Here is a 19,298-nt window from a genome sequence, read left to right as displayed (position 1 = left end):
TTAAGTGTAAAGTGTAAAGTGTGTTTAGGGTCAAGCGGCACCAGGGGTTTCCCCCATCTCCGCGTAGGTTACATTGTATGTGAACCAGTTTACTGGAAAAGCCAGAGATTTAAAAGTGTATGGACTTTGTATATGTGTGATGCCTTGTACCGTTGTTCATCTGGTCATTTAGCCGCCAGACCTCTACTGAGGCCCGACGTTGCCCCACTTTCGCCCCGTGGAGGCAGACCAGGTATCCACTTGAATATAGTTCACTCTGGCAGGTCCTGCCACCTAATTTCCTGAGATTTCAGTGGCTAGGACCTAAAAAAAAAATAAAAATAAAATAAATAAAATAAAAAATAAAAATAAAATAAATAAAATAAAAATAAAAATAAAATAAAAAAAAAATAAAATAAAATAAATAAATAAAATAAAATAAAAATAAATAAAAATAAATAAATAAAAATGTGATCACGTTGAGGAGGAAGTGCTAGGAGGTCAAAAGAAATGGTGGGCGAAATTGATTTTCACTTGTGGAATTTAGGTTGTGTGGGGCGTTCACTAGCGTGCAGGTAGAGTGGGGAGGGAGACTGAAGACTGGGGGGGAGATAGATAGAAGTATGGAGCCGATAGGGAAGACAACTCCAGTTTACAGTGGGGCATGCCCATGCCCCACCAGAAGGAAAAGAAGGGGTGGCGAGAAGGGGAGGTGACAGCAGGGCTGTCCCCTCATCCCCCACCAGGGACGGGTAGAAAGTAGGCCAGGCAAGGGAGCTGGCCTATTTGCCCACAGGGCATACATGTGGGGTGGCTTCAGTCGGGCGCCAAGGCGTCAGGGCTGCCCCATTTGGTATTCCCAGGAGTGGAGTGAAGATATCTCTGTCCAGGTTTTCAGTCCAGGTCTGTATGACATTTGTGCAGATCATGCTTCGTCTTTTATTAAGTAGTTACTCGTGGGATCCAGGTCCATCCACTAGTGGATATTCAGTAGGATAGGCTTCAGTCACAGTCAGGGAGGACTCCCGAAGGTCCGATTGTAGTCAATGCATTTGGTTAACAGTTCTCAAATGGAATCGGTGTCCTCCATCGGTCAGTATTTGGGAGAGTGCAGTTCAGGCACAGTCCAGTTTTATCTTGGTTCATCATTTGTTGTGATTGTTGTTGTATTTATCCTAGTTGTCCTAGATTTTCCGGCAAAGGAAGAGTCTGGCGTCTTACAAAGAGGCACTGAGCAAAGTTGGTTAGGGCATTGTAGGTTCCCTCGTCCTCCAGTAGGTAGTGCTCCTGATTTTTGGGGTTGAACTGGACTCGTGTGATGAGGTGTCCACGCAGATCTTCGTACAGTTCACACTCGTGTAGCAGGTGGTCCCAGGTCTCGAGGGAACCACATGCGCAGGCTGGGTTATCTGTCAGTCCAAAGAGGTGTAGCTTGTGGCGGATAGCTCCATGTCCTGTGAGAAGGTAGGTGACGTGGAGACCAGGGCAGAGCCATGTCGGATATTTTGGGTACACCTTTTGCAAGTTCGGAAAGAACCTTCGCGTGATGTCTCCTTTGTCAGAAATCGTCCAGCGTTGTTGCCATATCGATGTCAAGTACGTTTGCAGCCTGTATTTCTCAACTTCACAGTTATTAGCCGGGTCCGTAGTGTGGTCCTGGAAGGTTGTGACTTTGCCACGTCTGAGTTGCTGAAGCATGCCATTGCGAATCACCTCAAGATCAAGAGGGAGAGCGCCCGTGATCACTTGTAGTGCATGAGTAGAGACTGTCTTGCATGCTCGGGTGAGGGTCAATAGGATGGGTCTATGTATGATATCCAGTCGTCTGCGGTTTACCGCTGTTGAGGCTTTGTGGAACCAGACGCCGGAGGCGTATGCGATTGCCGGGATAATGGCTGCTTTATAAAGGATCGCAAGTGTGCGCCTTTTCAGGCCCCATTCGCAACGTGTGACTCTGGCAAGCATGCCAGCGTATTTTTTCATCTTAGCCTGTATATATTTTAGGTGTGGGGTGAAAGACCGATTACGGTCCAGGATAACTCCCAGGTACTTTAGTTCTGTGACTAGCTTAATTGTCCTATTGTTGATTCTTATTTGCGGCGGTCTAGTTGGGGTTAGGTAGCCCTTAAGTAAGATGGATTTAGTCTTGGTGGCCGAAATGGTGAGCCGATGCCTTTCCGTCCATTCTTGCAGTGTGGTTACTGCTGCATTCGCGAGAGTTTCTAATTGGGCTCTTGAATCTGCAGTAAGGGCTAGGGATAGGTCGTCTGCATAGGCCAATGCCTGTACACCCCCTAAGTCGAGGGAGAGGAACTCGTCCAATACATAGTTCCACAGGAGGGGGCCTAATACTGAGCCCTGGGGGCATCCTCGGTGTATCTGTCGATCTACCTTGCAGTAAGGGGCCTGTACCAGGATCCGTCTGTTTGTTAGGTAGCTTCTTATGCAGCTGAATAGATTTGATGGCAGTTGGGCTGCCCTGAGTCTTGCGAGGACGCTCTGCAGATATGTTATGGTAGGTAAGATATCCTGTCCTGGCCTGCAGTAGAGTGAAACCGCATAGAATTCGCTCGAGGCTGGGACAATGTGAGCGCACGCCGCCCAAGGGAGACGGTAATTTGTTAGCTTGGTTACCGTGTAGTTAGGGTTTCTTATTAGAACCGCTGCCCAAGGGGTTTCCCCATCTATTTCGACTAATTTGTAATTCAGGGGGTTTCCCCTGACCACTTTACTGTGGGTGTAGGGCTGTCTATGTTCTCTTCATCAGGTTTTTTGGTCAGCTCAGCTGCGACTGCCTTGGATCTTTCGGCATTTAGCTGGATGAAATGGACCCGGTTGTTGTTATAGTGTTTAAGGCGTGCTGCCATAGTTCAGTCTTAGCTGGTACGTACCCTTTGCTTTAATATAAACAGGGCACTTGTTATCCCTGACTGAATGATCCGCTTGCAGTTATTGCGACTTACAGTTTGCGCATGTTCGCGGTTCTGCTTTTTTAGGGCATTCCCCGAATTCGTGGCCCTTTTCTGCGCAGAGGCCACAAGTGGGAATGGTTTGGGCACGGGTATATGTAGTGTGTCCGAATCAGCGACACCTGAAGAACTTGGGGACGGTCACGTGAGGTCACATTGTAGCGATGACTGCTCCAGTTTATAAAAACCCCGTTGTGTCGGTTTATGGTCTTCCATGCTGCCGACGAGAGTTCCACCACCCAATTTGTGGCAGTCCCTGACCTGGATTTTGTCTGGTACCGGGGTGTTATTAGCGTCGTCCGGTCGACTTCCGGAAGATCCTGTTTCAGATTTCTTATATACAGTTCTTTCCGGAGTGTTGCTGGTATCAGTTCTTTGTCCGTATTATATTTTTATAATAATAAGATTCTTTATTAACATAAATTGTATACAACAGTGGTTCCTTACACAGAAAGCCAGAGGAATCTTACAATACGTTGTTTATACAACTGAATTTTTTATTAGAAAAAAATAATAATAAATAAAAAAAAACAAAATTAATAATCAAAATGAAAAAAGGAAATAGTAATTAAAACGAAAAGTGACTACAAGTTGAGCATAATATTAAATGATATTGGCTAACTGAGACCGGCACTTACATAACTTTCCTTTACAAACAGAAAGATAGGACAAGATTCCATCGCGAATACCTTGTCAATAGACGACAGGTCGATGTCCAAGTTGAGCGAGTTGAAAGTGTCCAGAGTCACATTAGGGAAGTGTCTCTTGAAATTATTATTATTTCTCCCTGAATCTGGGTTCCACCTCGTGACGGGTATTGCTACCAAGTACACATGGTGGTTGTAATTTCTGGTGTTACTGTTGGTCGAGGAAATCTCTGACTATCCTGCAGGTGTTCAGGATTGCGACTTTCTGGAGTTCCTTGTAGGTGTTCGCTCGGTTGGGAGATCTATTGCTGCTAGGCTGTTATGTAGGGTCTTTGACACCATACTTGTGGTTGACACGATGATAGAGATGGTCGTTACTTTTTGCATATGCCACATTTATTTGATCTCCTGTATTAGGTTCGTGTACTTCCTGATTTTTTCCGCATGGGTTTTCTGCAGATTGCCAATGATGGGTACTGCTATATCAATCAGATAGGTACCCTATTCCTTCTTGTCCACAAGGGTTATGTCCGGTCTGTTGTGCCGGATTTTCCTATCCGTTATTATGGCGCGGTCGCAGTACAGCTTGTGGGTTGGGGTCTCTAGTACTGCCTGAGGTTCGTACTTGTAGTACGGTACACTTTCCTCGCTTGCTTCTGATGTATTGTCCTGGCTACCTGGTCGTATCTATGAGTGTACTCAGTCTGCGTGATCACCTTGCATCATGCAGTGATGTGTTGGATCGTTTCTCAAGCCAGGTGGCATCGTCATCATGTTTCATCGGACACTCCGCGCTCTTTGCCGATGTATTTTCTATAGTTCCTGTTGTTGATTACCTCATCTTGGATGGAGAGCATGAATCCTTCATTCTCGGAGGGGGAGCGTCCCGCTCGTGAGCCATGCATTGGAAGCTATTTTATCTATGTGATCTTCATGGAGATCATTGTAGTGTCTGCCATGAAGTGTCTTCTCTGCCCATCTTTCTAGTTTCGTTTGTACCTCCTGGTTGGGGGAGCTCCTTGCTTTTTTTTTTTTTTTATGAAAACCCCAAACACGAAAGGTATCAAAACCTATAGTACTTAGTACCGTGCATGGGTTGAAGGAGAAGTATGGGGGAAGGATATGCCGGAAAACTTTGCTCTAGAGACTAAACATGGGTTTCACCACTTCAAGCCTCTAATAAGCAAAGTGGTGGTATTTCACTGGTTGATGAAAGTCATGTAGGTTGAATGGGATATACTGCTTGTCTATCTTCCTTATGGTCTAGTGGAGTTGTACCGTTTTGTTCTCGAAGTAATCCTTCAGGTTAACTATCGCTGTTTTCTGTTGCTTTATCAGGGCTATCAGGTCCCTTCTTCCTTCTTCTCAAGCAAGTGTCAGTCTCTCCACGGCAGATTTCGGGTGGTGTTGGCGGCTCTTGATCATCATTGTCCTTGTCTTTCTCATAATATCTTCCAGATCTGTGTTAGTCCAGTCTATGACCCCGAAGGAGTATGTTAGCACTGGGACTGCATATGTGTTTATGGCTTTAACTGTGTTCCCTCCGTTCAGCTTTGCTTTCAGCAGGCTTCTGAGTCTCTGATGATATTTTTCAATCAGGCAGGCCTTAATTTCCTTGTGGTGGAACTGCTGAGCCTGCATCATCTCCAAGTATTTGTAGGCCTCTCCCTCTGCCATGGCTTCGATCTCTTTACCACTCTGCAGCTGGTAGTTTCGGTTGACTAATTTTCCCTGGCGCAATCTGTGGGTCTTGCATTTGTCTAGACCAAATTCTATCCTGATATCATTGCTGAATTCTTCGGTGATTGGAGTAGTTGCTGAAGGTACGTCTCGGTTCCTGTGTAGAGATTGATATCATCCGTGTCCATCAGGTGGGTGAGGGTAAGCAGCTTCTTCTTTCCTTCTTTGAGGTTATATCCGTACTTGCTACTGTTGAGCATGGTGGATAACGGGTTAAGTTCTAAACAGAACCACAATGGACTCAGGCCATCTCCCTGAAAGATTCCTCTCCTGATGGGGATTGGCCTGGTTGTGATGTTCTCGACCATAATGGTGTTACTCTATTTCGCCATTGTTGCTCCCAGGAAGTTTATCACTTTCGGATTGACACTTTTAGATCTTCAGGGTCTCTATTAGCCAGCTATGAGGCATAGAGTCGAATTCCTTGCCGTAATCGATGTAGGCTGTGTACATGTTGCGGCGCTTCTTGTAGGCTAGCTCTATAACATCGGTATCTATGGTTAATTGCTCCTTGCTCAGCTGCTTGCATCCTTTCTGCTTTTCAGTCATTATGTTCTGGCTCTTCAAGTGGTCTGTTTTCTTCCTGGTTATGCAGCTGGTCAGGATCTTGTACATTGTTGGGAGGCAGGTGATTGGCCTATGTTTCGCGGGGTTTCTTCTTTCTTCGTCTTTAGGCTTCAGATATGTGATTCCTTGAGTGAGAAACTTCTGGATTGTCTCTGGGTGCCTTATCATTCGGGTGAACTGCTCTGCCAGGTGCTTGTGAGTGCAGATGTGCTTATTATTATTATTATCGTCAGTTTATTTATGTATCACCCCATGTATAGACATTATCTAGGGGGGCGTGGCTAATTAATACAGACATCCTACAACAAATTAGATGGCAACATTGAAAACAAGAAAATAAATATACTCACCAAAATAAATACATCACAATTCTGTAACCTCTGGAGCTTTGAGCACAAGGAAGGTATTCCGGAGATGTCTGCCTGGCAAACGCCAACCAACCATGTTCCAGATGTTGATGTGATCATGCTTAGCTGAGCACTGATGAAGGAATGCCCTAATTTTTAGCACATGGGCTCCGTGGACTGTGGGCGTGTATTGCAGGTTGGAGCAGAGTGCAGATTTGGATGTCGTGTAGATGTGGTGCGACCACAAGTTGGCCCACTTCAGCACTCTGAATTCGAGGCCCCATAGTTTCCTGAGGCTGGTGGATGGTGCCGCCGACCAAACTTCCACGGCATAGGAGAGTACACTACAGAAGTAAGATACGAGGTACTTCTTGATTATTTTCTTATTGTGCGTTTTGCACAGATCAATTTTCGTTCCCCAGAACGCTCTCAGGCTTTGGAATACTGAACTTGGATTTGTTTTTTATAGGTGAGGTTGGCATCAAGGATTACCCCTAGGAATTTGACACTGTCTGTGGGAGTCAGAACATTTCCTGCCAATTCCGGATTTAGAGAAGATGCAGTGTCAGAAGAAGTCATCCGACTTGGAGTAAAGATGAGATAGTTTGACTTATCTGGATTGACTAACAGGCCAAAAAATTTGGCATTCTTACAGAATGTATTTAGATAGCTGCTTACAGCTTCAGAGGAGGTTTGTCCTTCTTGTGAATCAACCAACACGGCGTTTGCATGGCAAGTAGCAAACAATATCATCAGCATACGATAGGAACGCTGGGATTTGATCCATTAGTGGAACAATATTGCTGCAAATATCAAGGCTGAGAGAGAGAGAGAGAGAGAGAGAGAGAGAGAGAGAGAGAGAGAGAGAGAGAGAGAGAGAGAGAGAGCCACCAGGTGGGATCCCTACCTCGATGATTTAACAGACTGTAATGCCATTACCAGTGAAGTAAAGCATTCTCCTAGACATCAGATCATTGAGGATCTCGAGCATATTTCTGGATATCCCTTAGAATCTCTCAAGCAAAGCAAGAAGGGGCGTGATTTGGACTGAGTCGAAAGCAAATTTCATGTCCAGAAAAATGGTGTGGAGGTCTTCGTTGTCATTCCAGGCGTGACGTATTTTCTGTGATAGGGACTGTAGGCAGGGTAAAGTAGATCTATTAGGCATGGCATAATGTGTGTGTTCTGGCCTATGCGCAAAGATTGCGAGTGCTACATCATTATAGATGCACTTCTCGAGGCATTTCAGGAAGGGAGAGGCAATTGATATTGGTCTTAAGTCAGCCGGTCTTTTCGCACGCGGCTTTTCGGAACTGCCACGACTCTTTACGACAACCAGCTTGAATGCACCTCTGCATATTTCAGTACTTTGTTGTAGAGTTGAGCGAGCTCTTTGCTGATGAAATGAGAAGCAATTTTTATACTAAAAAGGAGTATTGCGTCAATTCCTGTGGTGGACTTGTCAGGTAGTGAATTTATTATTTTTATTAGTTGTTCTTCGGAAATTTCTGTGTTACTAGAAGGTGAAGAAACGTTAAACGCTTCGTTCCAAGGATATGCTTCGGACACCCGGTGATCTCGCTTAAACAGCAGCATATGCTCACACCATTCCTGGACATCTAAAGACAGCGAGGTGCAAGTATGACTTGTGGACCACACAGGTTTTCCCCTGGATAGCCGGCCTTCATGAACTTGTCAATAGCTGATTGTTTACTCTTTTAGATGGATAGCATCTTTGGAAAATTTGCCATCTTGGAAGGTGATTTCTTGTACGAGGCATGGGCTGCCTATTTTTCCTTGAAGGCTTTAGTCAAGAGGTCATTCCACCACGGCTTTGAGTGGGGACTAACGATGCAACTTTTGGACATTGCAGACCTTGCAATGAATTCCATCCATCTCGAAAGCGAGTAGGCAGCCTCATTGATATAATCTCAGCCAGCATGTTCCATGGGTAAAGTTGGAAAAGGAGAGTAACTTTTCCAGTTTTTACGCATTTTGGATTGTACGGTCTCCTGACAGTGTTTGTAGTTTGCACTTGCGTACATTCATCCTTAGGTGCCTGCAGTGATTAGCAGCGATCGGATTGTGATCGGACGGGAGGAAGTTTTCAGTTATGGTCACGGTTTCCTTTACTGAACAGTTTGAGAAGATGCTCTGCGAGGTGACATCGCCATGTGAGGGAGGAACATGAATAAGACCATTGCCCATTTCCGACATGCTCAATGACCGTGTATCTAGGAGTTCCTTCTTGTGTCTGGCATTGGAAGATTAAAGTCTTCGAGGATGATGAGCTTTTGTCGATGATTGCTTGTGGATGACAGCCATGCTGTCAAATTAAGGACACAATCCTCAGAAACCGGTGGAGGGAAATAAACGGCTAACACAGAGATCGACAAAGCAGCAATTCGATAGATTCCAAGATCTGCTTCTATGTCACCCCCTGGATAAGTGGATGCCTTAATTGGGGGGGGGGGGGGGGGGTGAACCCCTTTGACAGATTACTGCGCCACCCACAAATACTCCTGATGTTTTGTAGGAAACAGCGGATATTTACCTCGACAGAAGGTTGTAATATGATGAGATTACTCTCCAAACTGTATCTGCTTTTCATATAATGATCTGAAATCTCATCTAGGGTTCGATGTCGCGTTCGATGTGCCCTGTTGCTGGATATTCTAACTGGACTGCGACCAGTCTGATGTTCGCTCGTCATCTCCATGCTAGACATGCCCAAATTGCAGCCGCTCCCAGATATAATTTGGGAGACTCCGCTAGCGGGGAAAGATAGCTTGCTAGCATAGTTATGCATTGTTGTTGAATGGGGTTCGGGCTTCATGAGTTCTTACACTTTAGTCTCCCACAGTATGACATTACCAACAGACCTCTGGGCCAGTATTCAGCATTGAGGTATTGTTGTTAATTGGGCCCATCAATCTGAATCACTCGGGAGGCATAAGAGGGATGCTTGGTATTGGTTTTGAACTAGGAACTAGGCTTACCGGGTATTCCTAGTTCCTTTAATAGTGCTTCTATTTCTTCAACTTTTGTCAACGGATCCAGCCTGCTAATGAAAATATTTGCGTGAGTAGGCTAGTATTAACTACCCTCGTGCCAATCAAGGTGGTCTTGCTGTTTCTGGAATGTCGTTGGCTTGGGGATGTTTACGTCGGTCGAGGTCCGGGCATCTGACCTTGCTGTGCTCCATTCGTGTCTGCAATGTTAGAGTTTCGTTTCGGAGATTTTAGCATGGCGCTTTTGGCGCTGTCTTTAGAGAGTGCAACTATTTCCGCTTCAGGCAGTAGCGATGACTCAGGTGAGGGAGATTGGCGTTCTTGTGGGTCGGGACAGGAGAGCCTAGTGTTCGCGAGCAAGAGACCTTGTAGTAGGCTCAAGTACTTTCGTTGATCATCTTCAAGCTGGCTCAGACGTTCCCTTAGCGAGCTATTTTCTGAATGCAGCTTTCTTAGAATGTCTTCAATAGTTTCAAGTTTCTCAGTGTTACACCCGCATAAAGCGCAGCTGACTGAAGCCTGTGATTCCGTTTGTGTACAGTTATCAGTAACCCCCAGGCAAAAGCTTGCTGTTCGTAGCCAATTCACTGAGAGAGGAATTGTTATGTGTGCCGACGTCATTCAGCATTCTAGAGAGAGAGAGAGAGAGAGAGAGAGAGACTGTGGGGGAACGAGCAGCCAATATGTCAGCTACATCTGACGAATCACTATATTGCTTGCGGCAGAGTACACATCTCCATTTTGATTTCCTCAGAATGCGCAGTCCGTTTTAGATCTTTTATGCCACCACAAAAATTGCAAGAAAAAAGCTGGTTCGATGATGTACATTTTATTAGGCAGTCGGAAAGTTTTTCGCAGCTCGAGCAGGGGTGCATATTTTACGACGGCACTGTACCCGAAATTCGCTGAACACTACAGGGAGAGATATGGCAAGGTTGCTGACAAAGTAAAATCAGAGTACTACTGACCAAGGAATGTTCCTTCAGGCTGGGATTAAGTCGTGTGGTGAAGAGCTGACCGCTTACTTTCGCAGGACGTGGGCTCCAACATGATGATACTAGGCCCTTTTCTTCTAGGGGAGGGGGGGGGCGCTGCTTCCAGGCCTAGAGTCTGTATTTTCGGGTTTGTTATTATCTTCTGGGCATCTTCTTTGGTCAGGGTTTCTATTATGACCCCAGTGTTTCTTATTTTGCTGACAGATTTTATTCTTGTTGTTTTTAGATAATAAATAAATATTCTGTTTAAATTCTGGGACGACCAAGCGGTCAGAGGAGTTTACAAGATAGACAGACTACAAGAAACATCACCGTATTTAGCAGTCACGGGATTGAACCCTGGTCAGTCAAGGCACATGTATTTATGCACCCACGCTCCTGATCACTGGGCTACCGCGGCCTTCTGCCAATTTTGTTATTATTTTTAACCGCCCCGCTTGTGGCATGCTCTTCTGTGGATGTTGGTCAGAGGAAGACCAAGTTTGTTGGTAATAGCGTTTTGCGCTTGGTTACTGGATGCTGGTGGCTCCTGCGTATTTGTCCTCGGCGCTTGGGCATATATAGGAGCGCGCTGTGGCATTTGGTTTGCCCCACATTTTTTGTATGCTTCTAGACGCGTGATGGCCCTTTTGCATTGAAGATGCGTGTTCACTAAATATTGTTTCCATTTTGTGGAAGATTGTGACTATTTGGACCCTAAGGGTAGCGGATACACTACTTGCGTTTTCCATGAACATATTTTCAAGGGGCATCTTTAGTAAGAGGGACTTCTGGTAAACCGTGCCCTCTGGCAGAGTAGAATCCAGCGGTGGGTCCTGCTGCTCGTCATCATTCATTTCCTCCTGTTGACATGCTGTGTCCAGATGCTCTCTCGTCTCTCTCTGGGATCGCGTTTCCCGTTCCCGTTTGGACCCATCCTTTTTGATGTTTTTCCGCTTGGTCAGGGAGGAGCACCGGATCGGGTGTCCTCCATATCATCCATTTGTTCTGCGATAATCTGGACGTCCTCATACTGGTAGGATTGCCGAGAGTCCTTTCTTTTTTTTGTTTCACTTCCATGTCGACGCTGTCCGGATTACCGGGAAGTGATTTGTGGAGCCTGGTAGAGCTCAAAATTTGTTGGCAAAAGATGTCAGCCACAACAACTTCTTTGACAACTCCCAACCACTGATGAACTCCATCCACAAGTTTGCCTCTTCTCTTCAAATGCCAAATGACTAGCTCTCATCTAATTATTGTAGTTTATTATTTTTGAAATTATTTTTCTATTCTCGAACTAATTAATTTATTACTTGTTTTAGCGGTAACTTAATTAATGCAATCCTCTTTTGTACATATGATTTTAATGTTTGAATCTATGTCTGAATCTATATCAATGTTTATCTTCCTGTTGGATCTCTTATTATTGTTATTGTGTTCATTGTTCTGATCTCAGATACACTCGTCATGGTTACCTTAAGAGAAAAAGAGAAAAATCTTTATTGATACAATTCAATGGTTACCTTTTGTGTATCTTGTTGTTAATAAAATAAATAAAAAAAATAAAACAAGTTCATAGTCTGATTTGGTGGCTACCATTGAGCTGTTTAAGTTTTGGGCTAGTCCCCCAATTCGTTTTTTTAGGGGGGGGAGAACAGCTTGTTATTAAAATGCTCCTAGACGAGCGGGATCACTTCCTTGGAGGAGGGGGGATATCTGAAGGCGGCAAAGTCGTGGTAGCATTGAAAAACTTGGTAGGCGCACAGGGAAGAAGATAACGCATCACCATTTTAAGTCTGTGGTGGGGGAGAAGCACAACAGTCATTGTTTCTGGTTCGGATAGCACACGGTTTTACACAATTCAGCGGTTTACGGCACAGTTTGGTGCGGCGCCTCCGTAGCCAGGTGGGGAGGAGCAGCAGTGCGTAGCACACGCTTCTTGATTAGACCGGGGTTCGAGCTCGTCACTACCAAATACAGAGGATGCGGAAAGGTCAGGGAATGGCCACCACATATCCTCGGAGCAATATGGCATTAGTTGTTAATGCTCCTGAAAACCAAATAACAAACAAACAACAGTTTGGTGGAGCGGTCTTTCAGCTCAGTTTTAAACCCAGTTTGGACATCTCCCCAGTCAAGTGTAAACTACCAACTTGGCTTCTGCTTTATATCCTCTCTATGGCCCTTCTGCCAGCCACAGGTGACCATTGTAGTCTGACAACAAACGACACATATAGAAACGCTCGTAGTTTACTAAGTTCCCAATAGATAATAAAACTAATCTCGCCTACGGAATCTTCCAGATAAGCTCTTTCAGGTGGAACCCTTTTTTAAACTGATTACACATTTTAAACCCTTAATTTCCACACAAATTCAGAAGCGCGAAATAACGTGTCCGGTCGTAATGGCAGCCATATTGGCGACCCTTTTTGCACGGGTAGAAACCGATCGGATAACTTAACCGATTTGGAGTGGCCTGAAGGACTGGATTGGCCCTAAGGCTTGGTACATCCGGATTCTCCAACCGCAGTTAGCCCAGCAGTCTGAGTCCGAAATAATGCCAACCATCATTTTTACAGCAAAGACAAGTCTTCTCTAATGGATGATGGAAGGAAGACGTCTGATGTTTACAGCTGCCGCCATTTGGGTGATTCAGGGGGGAAGCCGAAATTTCCATATGGCCCACTTCAGTAGCCAGAATTCACCCGCGAAAATCCGTTTCAGATGCGTTGTGGCAGTTGAGGTCCAGACTTCTGCGCCATAAAGTATGACCGGATAGACTTTTAAGGTTGGTTTGTGTGTATTGTGTGTGTGTGTGTGTTCTGTTGTTCTGTTCTGGCCTCTTAGCTACCCAGAAGCATCAGTCACATGGACAGATGATTCTGGGTACTCGTCCATTTCACGGGAAGGTGGGCCAGTCCCAATTGTGCTCGTATTGTCTCAATTCGAGATTCTGACTCATCTGATGTTGCCAAAAGATGGGCCAGATTTCTCTGGGGGGCCCATTACAGAGGGAGGAGGAGAATAAAAAAAACACCCCGTGGTGCAGGCTAGAAAAAGGAAAAAAAAATTAAATTAGGCTGCACTAGTGTCGGAACTCAAGGCAGAGCTTTAAAAATAAATAAATAAAAAAGGTGGGGGCCAACGATATGGGTCCCTTAAGTCAATGAAGTGGTGCCGTTATAATTTCACTTCCTGCGCTCAAAGATTTGTGCTGCATAGGCTTGGAATGCCTTTAGATTGCCAGGCGTTTGGAGTAGAGGCCCTGGTCCATGTTCTCAGTTACCTGGCACAGCCTGCAGCATGGTCCTTCTTAAGTCGTCGTACCACCTGCATTCGAACAGATGTTTCCAGTTTTTGGGCATCTCCCGCAGAAACAGTGATCTGTTTCTAGCAAACCGAGTAGATGTAATTTTTCGTTGAAGGATCCGTGTAGAGTGACCAAGTAGGAGGATTCCAGGGTAAGGTAAAGCCAGGTCTTTACTATTTTCGAAGTTGTGAAAGTGATATCAGGGAGGAATTTTCTAAGTAACAGCCAGTTAAGAATTTTCTAAGTAATTTTCTACAGACATAACAACAACCACCCTGTGTTCTTGGTAGCAATACCCGTCACGAGGTGGAACCCCCAATCGGAGAGAAATAATATAAGAGCAATAATAATTGAGATTTATTTCTATGCCGTGTATCTTCGTTGGTATTTTATTTTTAATTCTTAAGATTAGACCTCTGAAGATTACAAATAGATCGAGCGGCAAAGTTCCAACTGTCACCTGGATTGCTGCTGTAGACACTGTGCTGTAGAAAAGTAACGCAAAACGTAATCTATACGTGACCAGGAGCACAGCACGTTGGATGGAGTTTACCTTATCTTTCATTTTACTTCCTGGATCCAGTGGAACTACACTCCTGCTGCATAGGTCACAATGGGAATGAAGATAGCCTTATAATACAAAGAGAGCCTTTTAGCGAAAGAGCCCCAGTTTCTCTTGGAGATCCGTATGATTGCAGCTGAAAATCGTTTCGTTTTGACCCCTAGGTATTGTATTGTAGATGCTGAAGAAAGCTCAGCTTGTGGTCAATGACTACTCCAAGGACTTTAGCCTGCGTCACAATTGGAAGCTGCTTCCTGGAGATCTTGATTTTCGGTGGGTGCCGTTGGCCCAGCTTCGATTTAATATGCGTCATTTTTGTTTTGGTGGTACTGATTTGAAGCTTTTTGAGAACCGTCCAGGCGTAGAGATCTACTAGGACAAGATTTACTTTGTTTTCAAGGTCGGAGCGTGATTTCCCAGAAACAACCGCAGGTCATCTGCAAACGCTACAATTTTACACCCTTCAAAAGATTTAGAAAGCCAGCTTTGCAGGATCATGTTCCACACAAAGGGCCCCAACGCAGAACCTTGTGGGCACCCCCGAGAGGTTGGTCTAGTTATCTGAAGAAGGTTTGATTTATCTACGATAGTGCGCTCTGCGAAATAATAGTTCTGGAAAAGCTTGTAGCGATGGGAGGTACAGCTAGCTAGGTGGAGGCGTGCCAACGCACTGTCCCACCAGACAGTATCGAAGTCGCCCCTCAAAATCCACCAAGATGGCCAGTTCAAATTTAGATGTAGGGTATCTGCCTACGGTTTCCGGAATCGATCCTGGCTTAAGCCGAATTTTCTGCGCGCTCAGTGTCCATGAATCCAATGAGGGTTGCTGCGAATGATGCACCCCCTCGGACAACGGAGGTTCGCTCGTGGTGCACTTCAATCGTCCGTACGTCCATCTGTCAACTTTTTTGACCCATTTTGCATTTTTGTGCGATTTTTTTTATAATTCGTATTTGTATTTTGATTTTGATTTGAATTTTTTTAAATTTCCGCTTAAATGAAGATGGAAGATGAAGTCTGATTTCACAACAGCTCCTTCAAACGTGGCACAAAATAAGATCGTTTAATCATTTCCCGCCTGTTGTCCCATTCGCCACGAGGTGGACATGGTCACTGTCTCGTCTATTTCTGCAGCAAACTTCGTTTCGAGGAATACAGCGGAGGAATGGGAGCCCTGGACTAATGTAACCCCGCTTCTGAGAAGGGGTTGGGCAGCCCATTTTGCGCCTGGGTCACATGTGGTCAAAAACAGTAAATAAAAATTAAATTAGCGCAATAATCGAACAGAAACCAAATCTTGAAAGTTCAAGTCGGCATTTTTGTTTGATTTGAACGCGACTCCTGTCGTCGACACAATCTGAACAACGAAATTTCGACTAAACGTTCATCTCTCTCTCTCTCTCTCTCTCTCTCTCTGGCACCATCTTCGTTCTCTTTTAAACGGATAATGGCAATAATTATTCTTAATTAATCTTTCTCGACGTGTATCGGCATGTATTTTGTTTGTCGTGGACATCCCTCTGATGTTGGCCGTGTAAACAACAGAGGGGATAAATAAACTGTTTAACGCGAGCTGCTTGTGAGTGGGTGATTTTTCGCTGAAGGAGAAAAATTCTTCACGAATTAACTTCAATCCGGTTTCAGTCTCGCGCTCCGATTACCCTTTTAAATTAGATTTTAAAATAAACAAAACGCGAGCTTGTTCCGTCGACCTTTGTGACCCGTGTTTTGTTTGTTTGTTTGCAGTGGGGGCAGGTTCTGCGGGCGCCACCTTGGCCAACCGCCTTTCGGAAGACCCGGCGTACCGAGTTCTGCTGCTGGAAGCGGGAGAGACTCCGGATGTGGTCAGCGAGATCCCCCTCTTCGCCACGGAACTTCAGATGTCCAAATTTGACTGGGCCTACGCCACGGAGCCTCAAGAACACGCCTGCTGGGGCCTCAACGGCAACGTAAGTTCCCTTTTGCCTAACTATTTTTGTTATTTCAGGTCAACCTGCAGGCTTTCACCGTTGTTCCGATTTTAACACAAGACATCGTAACCTTGGCAAGGGTTAACTAGGTCAGTTTAACTATGACCTTTGCAAGTAAAGCGATGCGCTGCGTTGATCCCCCTTAGATACTGTACAGTAGTCTCAATACGGAAATAAACGATGTTGGCTTCTCAACAAATTACGTTTCTCAGTGGCATTTGTGGAGGATTTAATCTCCCACCACAGCTCAATAACTTGCTTGGCGCGTTGTTAAAAAGGCTGGCTTCAGCCATCCACGACCTCTGTTAGCAACAACCACCCCTATAAAAAAAAAATCGATTATTATATTAGGGTCACCCGTAAATGATTGCATCTACCCACATTTATTTTGTCTGTAAATTGCGTGTGTTCTCTGGTCGATTTGCCTGTTTAGCTGGACGAAAAAAAAAACCCCGTTTCTTGTGGGGGGGGGGGAGGGAAACCTTGCTATCTACGCTGAGACCGAATTACTCAGCCACGTAGTGAAAAAAAAAAAAAAAAAAAATTAAAGTTCAAACGTCATTGACGGGATTCAAACCCGGCCTTTTTCCACCCGGTGTGGGGTGGAAACGATGACGATACTACTGTACTACCCGCGCAGACAACAACCATCTCCAGCGGGTGAAAATAGGCTCCACCTAATTTTACCTCCTGGTAGTTGTTCAATCGATGCACCGCCTGAAACACGCTTTCCATCTGATCGCAGCCCAGTTGCAATAATGCTACCTTTTAGTGACTTCAATATCAAAGACAAATATAAGAGCCACCTTATGACTCCCCCAGTCTTCCTGAATGCTAATAAATGGCTGCATGCTGCCAGCAATGTCTCATGGCAAAGTCTTCTCGCAAAGGAACTTGCCTTAGTCGCAGTAAATCTCCTTATAAGTTGGATCAACTTCGTTTCACAACTTGAGACCTCCAAATTGTAAGAATATCGTTCAGATGGAAAGCTTGTGGAATTGTAGCTTAGCAGTCGTTTTCAAACAAAATCCAACTCTTCACGACAAACGAAAACTTTCCAATGATGTGCGGAATAGAATTTATCACTCGAAGGACAGAGCAACATTTAACGAGGAAAATTCCAAAGAAATCCACCGCTACATGGAAAAGAGACTCCACATGGAAAAGCTACCTCGAAGCAAACATATGTGGTTTTCTGGACCTCTTACAATTTCCCTTGAAAAAAGTCTAATGTGAGGTCATTAAACAGATGCATACGACGAAGAAATCTGGGTGAGTCATTATTATTATTATTATTATTATTATTATTATTATTATTATTATTATTATTGTTGTTAACAGCTACAAAACAGCAATGAAACGTGCCTGAGGGTGAAGCTACAAAGCATTATTACTCAGCTTCAAAGGAGAAGCTTGGAGTATAAATTTCCCAAAGTAAAGAAAAAAGTAAATGTACATAAGAAGACTAGCGAATTGAAATGTAGAGAGAAAATAAATAAAAGTAGGACTCATCCGTCCTATTTAAGTGAAGAGGTAGGAGTAAGGCAGAGCACTGGTATTTCTTCACACACATTACACAATCAAAGTCTTAGAACTTGCAAGAAGAGTCCATTTTAAGTTAGGTAACGGATGAGGTTAGCAATTTCAGTTGCCTCTTGAAGTGTCCAGTTTAGTCAAGTATCTCCACATTTGCTTTGTTCATTGATCTTGCAGTCCTGTTATAGAAGGTGCAGTGTCCATAATTTGTTCTCGCATAGGATGGTTTCAGCAGTGGATGGTTTCTTACCGCTCTTGTCGGACCGTTTAAATTTATTTGTGAGACGAGATGAGGGCAATTCAGGGTACCATTTAACAGCTGGTTAAGAAGGAGTAAGGCGGCTTTATCTCTTCTTTCTTCCAGCGTTTCAAGTCCAAAGAGTCCAAACACCACTCTTGGTAGGATTTCTCATTGTATTCAAGGCCACTTTTAAAGGAAACGTACTGGATTGCTCTTTTTTGAATATTTTCAATTTATAATTTTTGGTCAGCAACATGTGGGGACCAGACCTGTGAGGCAAATTCTAGGGCTGACCTAACACAGATTTTTATAAGAAAGATGAAAAGTGCCAACTGATTGAAGTCTCGGTTAATTCTTTTCAGGAAACCTAGTTTTTTGCTTGCTGCCTTCACGATGTTAGAGACATTGACATCAAAGGAAAATGGTCCTTTAATAAAGATACCTGAATTTTTTGCTGCACTGACTTTTTTGATTGCCTTGTTGTTGATACAATAAGAAAAATTAAGTTTGTTTTTCTTGTGTGCATTAGCAAAGCTCATCGGCTCACACTTGTTTTCATTGACTGCCATTTTGTTCTCCTTCAGCCACTGAATAACTCGTTGAAGAGCTTCGTTTAGGATGGTGCAGTCATTGGTACAGCGAGTTGCTTTATAGATTTTTATGTTGTCTGCAAATATGTTGATTTTGATTTGGTAGTCTCCAAGGGTGCTTGGCAGGTCGTTGATGTAGATAAGAAATAATAGAGGGCCTAAGGATGAACCCTATGGAACACCAATTTTAGGCTTGAAAGGATATGAGATTTTACCTTTAAATTTCAGGGACATTTCTCTACCTTCCAAGTAGTTTTCAATCCAGTTTAGCGCCTATCCTCTGAGACCATAGTGATGCAGTTTATTGATTAGTCTCTGATGGTCTACCTTGTCGAAGGCTTTGCTTAAATCGAGGAAGATGGAGTCGACTTGTTTTCCTTCGTCAAGCGCCTGGGATATATTCGAGACAAACGAAATCATATCTGTGCAGGTGGAACGACCCTTGATAAATCTGTGGGAGTAATCTGACAAATTAGGTTTCATAAAATTAAACAGCTGCTTCATTACAATGGATTCAATTATCTTTGAGAGTGTATTCAATTGACAAACTGGTCTGTAATTGTTGGGTGAGGATGGGTCTCCCTTTTTTGTAAAGAGGTGTAACAAAGGCCTTTTTCAGTTGAGCTGGATAGATTCCACTCTGAAATACCAATTTTATTAAGTGAAGTAATGGCATCACAAGTGTGGTTCCACATTTTTTCCACATGACAGTAGGGATACCGTCCGGGCCTCATGTGAGGTTCTTTTTCATACTGTGGATTGTGCTCAATAATTCTGCTTGGTTGATTTCGAATGCTGTTAGTGTATTAATGTAGTTGAGAGGAAAATTTTCGTTACCTTCCATCCCATTATCTG

At 44.2% G+C, this 19,298-nt stretch overlaps 1 protein-coding gene across 1 annotated transcript in view; it reads left to right on the top strand.

Moving 5' to 3' along the window:
- Positions 1-9,495: 9,495 nt before the first annotated feature.
- Positions 9,496-19,298, top strand: part of LOC150083783 (glucose dehydrogenase [FAD, quinone]-like) — a 153,476-nt gene continuing 143,673 nt past the window's right edge. The window contains exons 1-3 of the mRNA XM_090375336.1: positions 9,496-9,562; positions 14,507-14,563; positions 15,847-16,055. Of these exons, the coding sequence (XP_090231462.1) occupies positions 9,496-9,562; positions 14,507-14,563; positions 15,847-16,055 (333 nt within the window). The remainder of the gene's footprint in view (positions 9,563-14,506; positions 14,564-15,846; positions 16,056-19,298) is intronic.

This window comes from Mastigoproctus giganteus, chromosome 6 (assembly GCF_048544385.1).
Source record: "Mastigoproctus giganteus isolate SK-2022 chromosome 6, ASM4854438v1, whole genome shotgun sequence".
Lineage (NCBI taxonomy): Eukaryota > Metazoa > Arthropoda > Arachnida > Uropygi > Thelyphonidae > Mastigoproctus > Mastigoproctus giganteus.
This window is presented reverse-complemented; position numbering and strand designations above follow the sequence as displayed.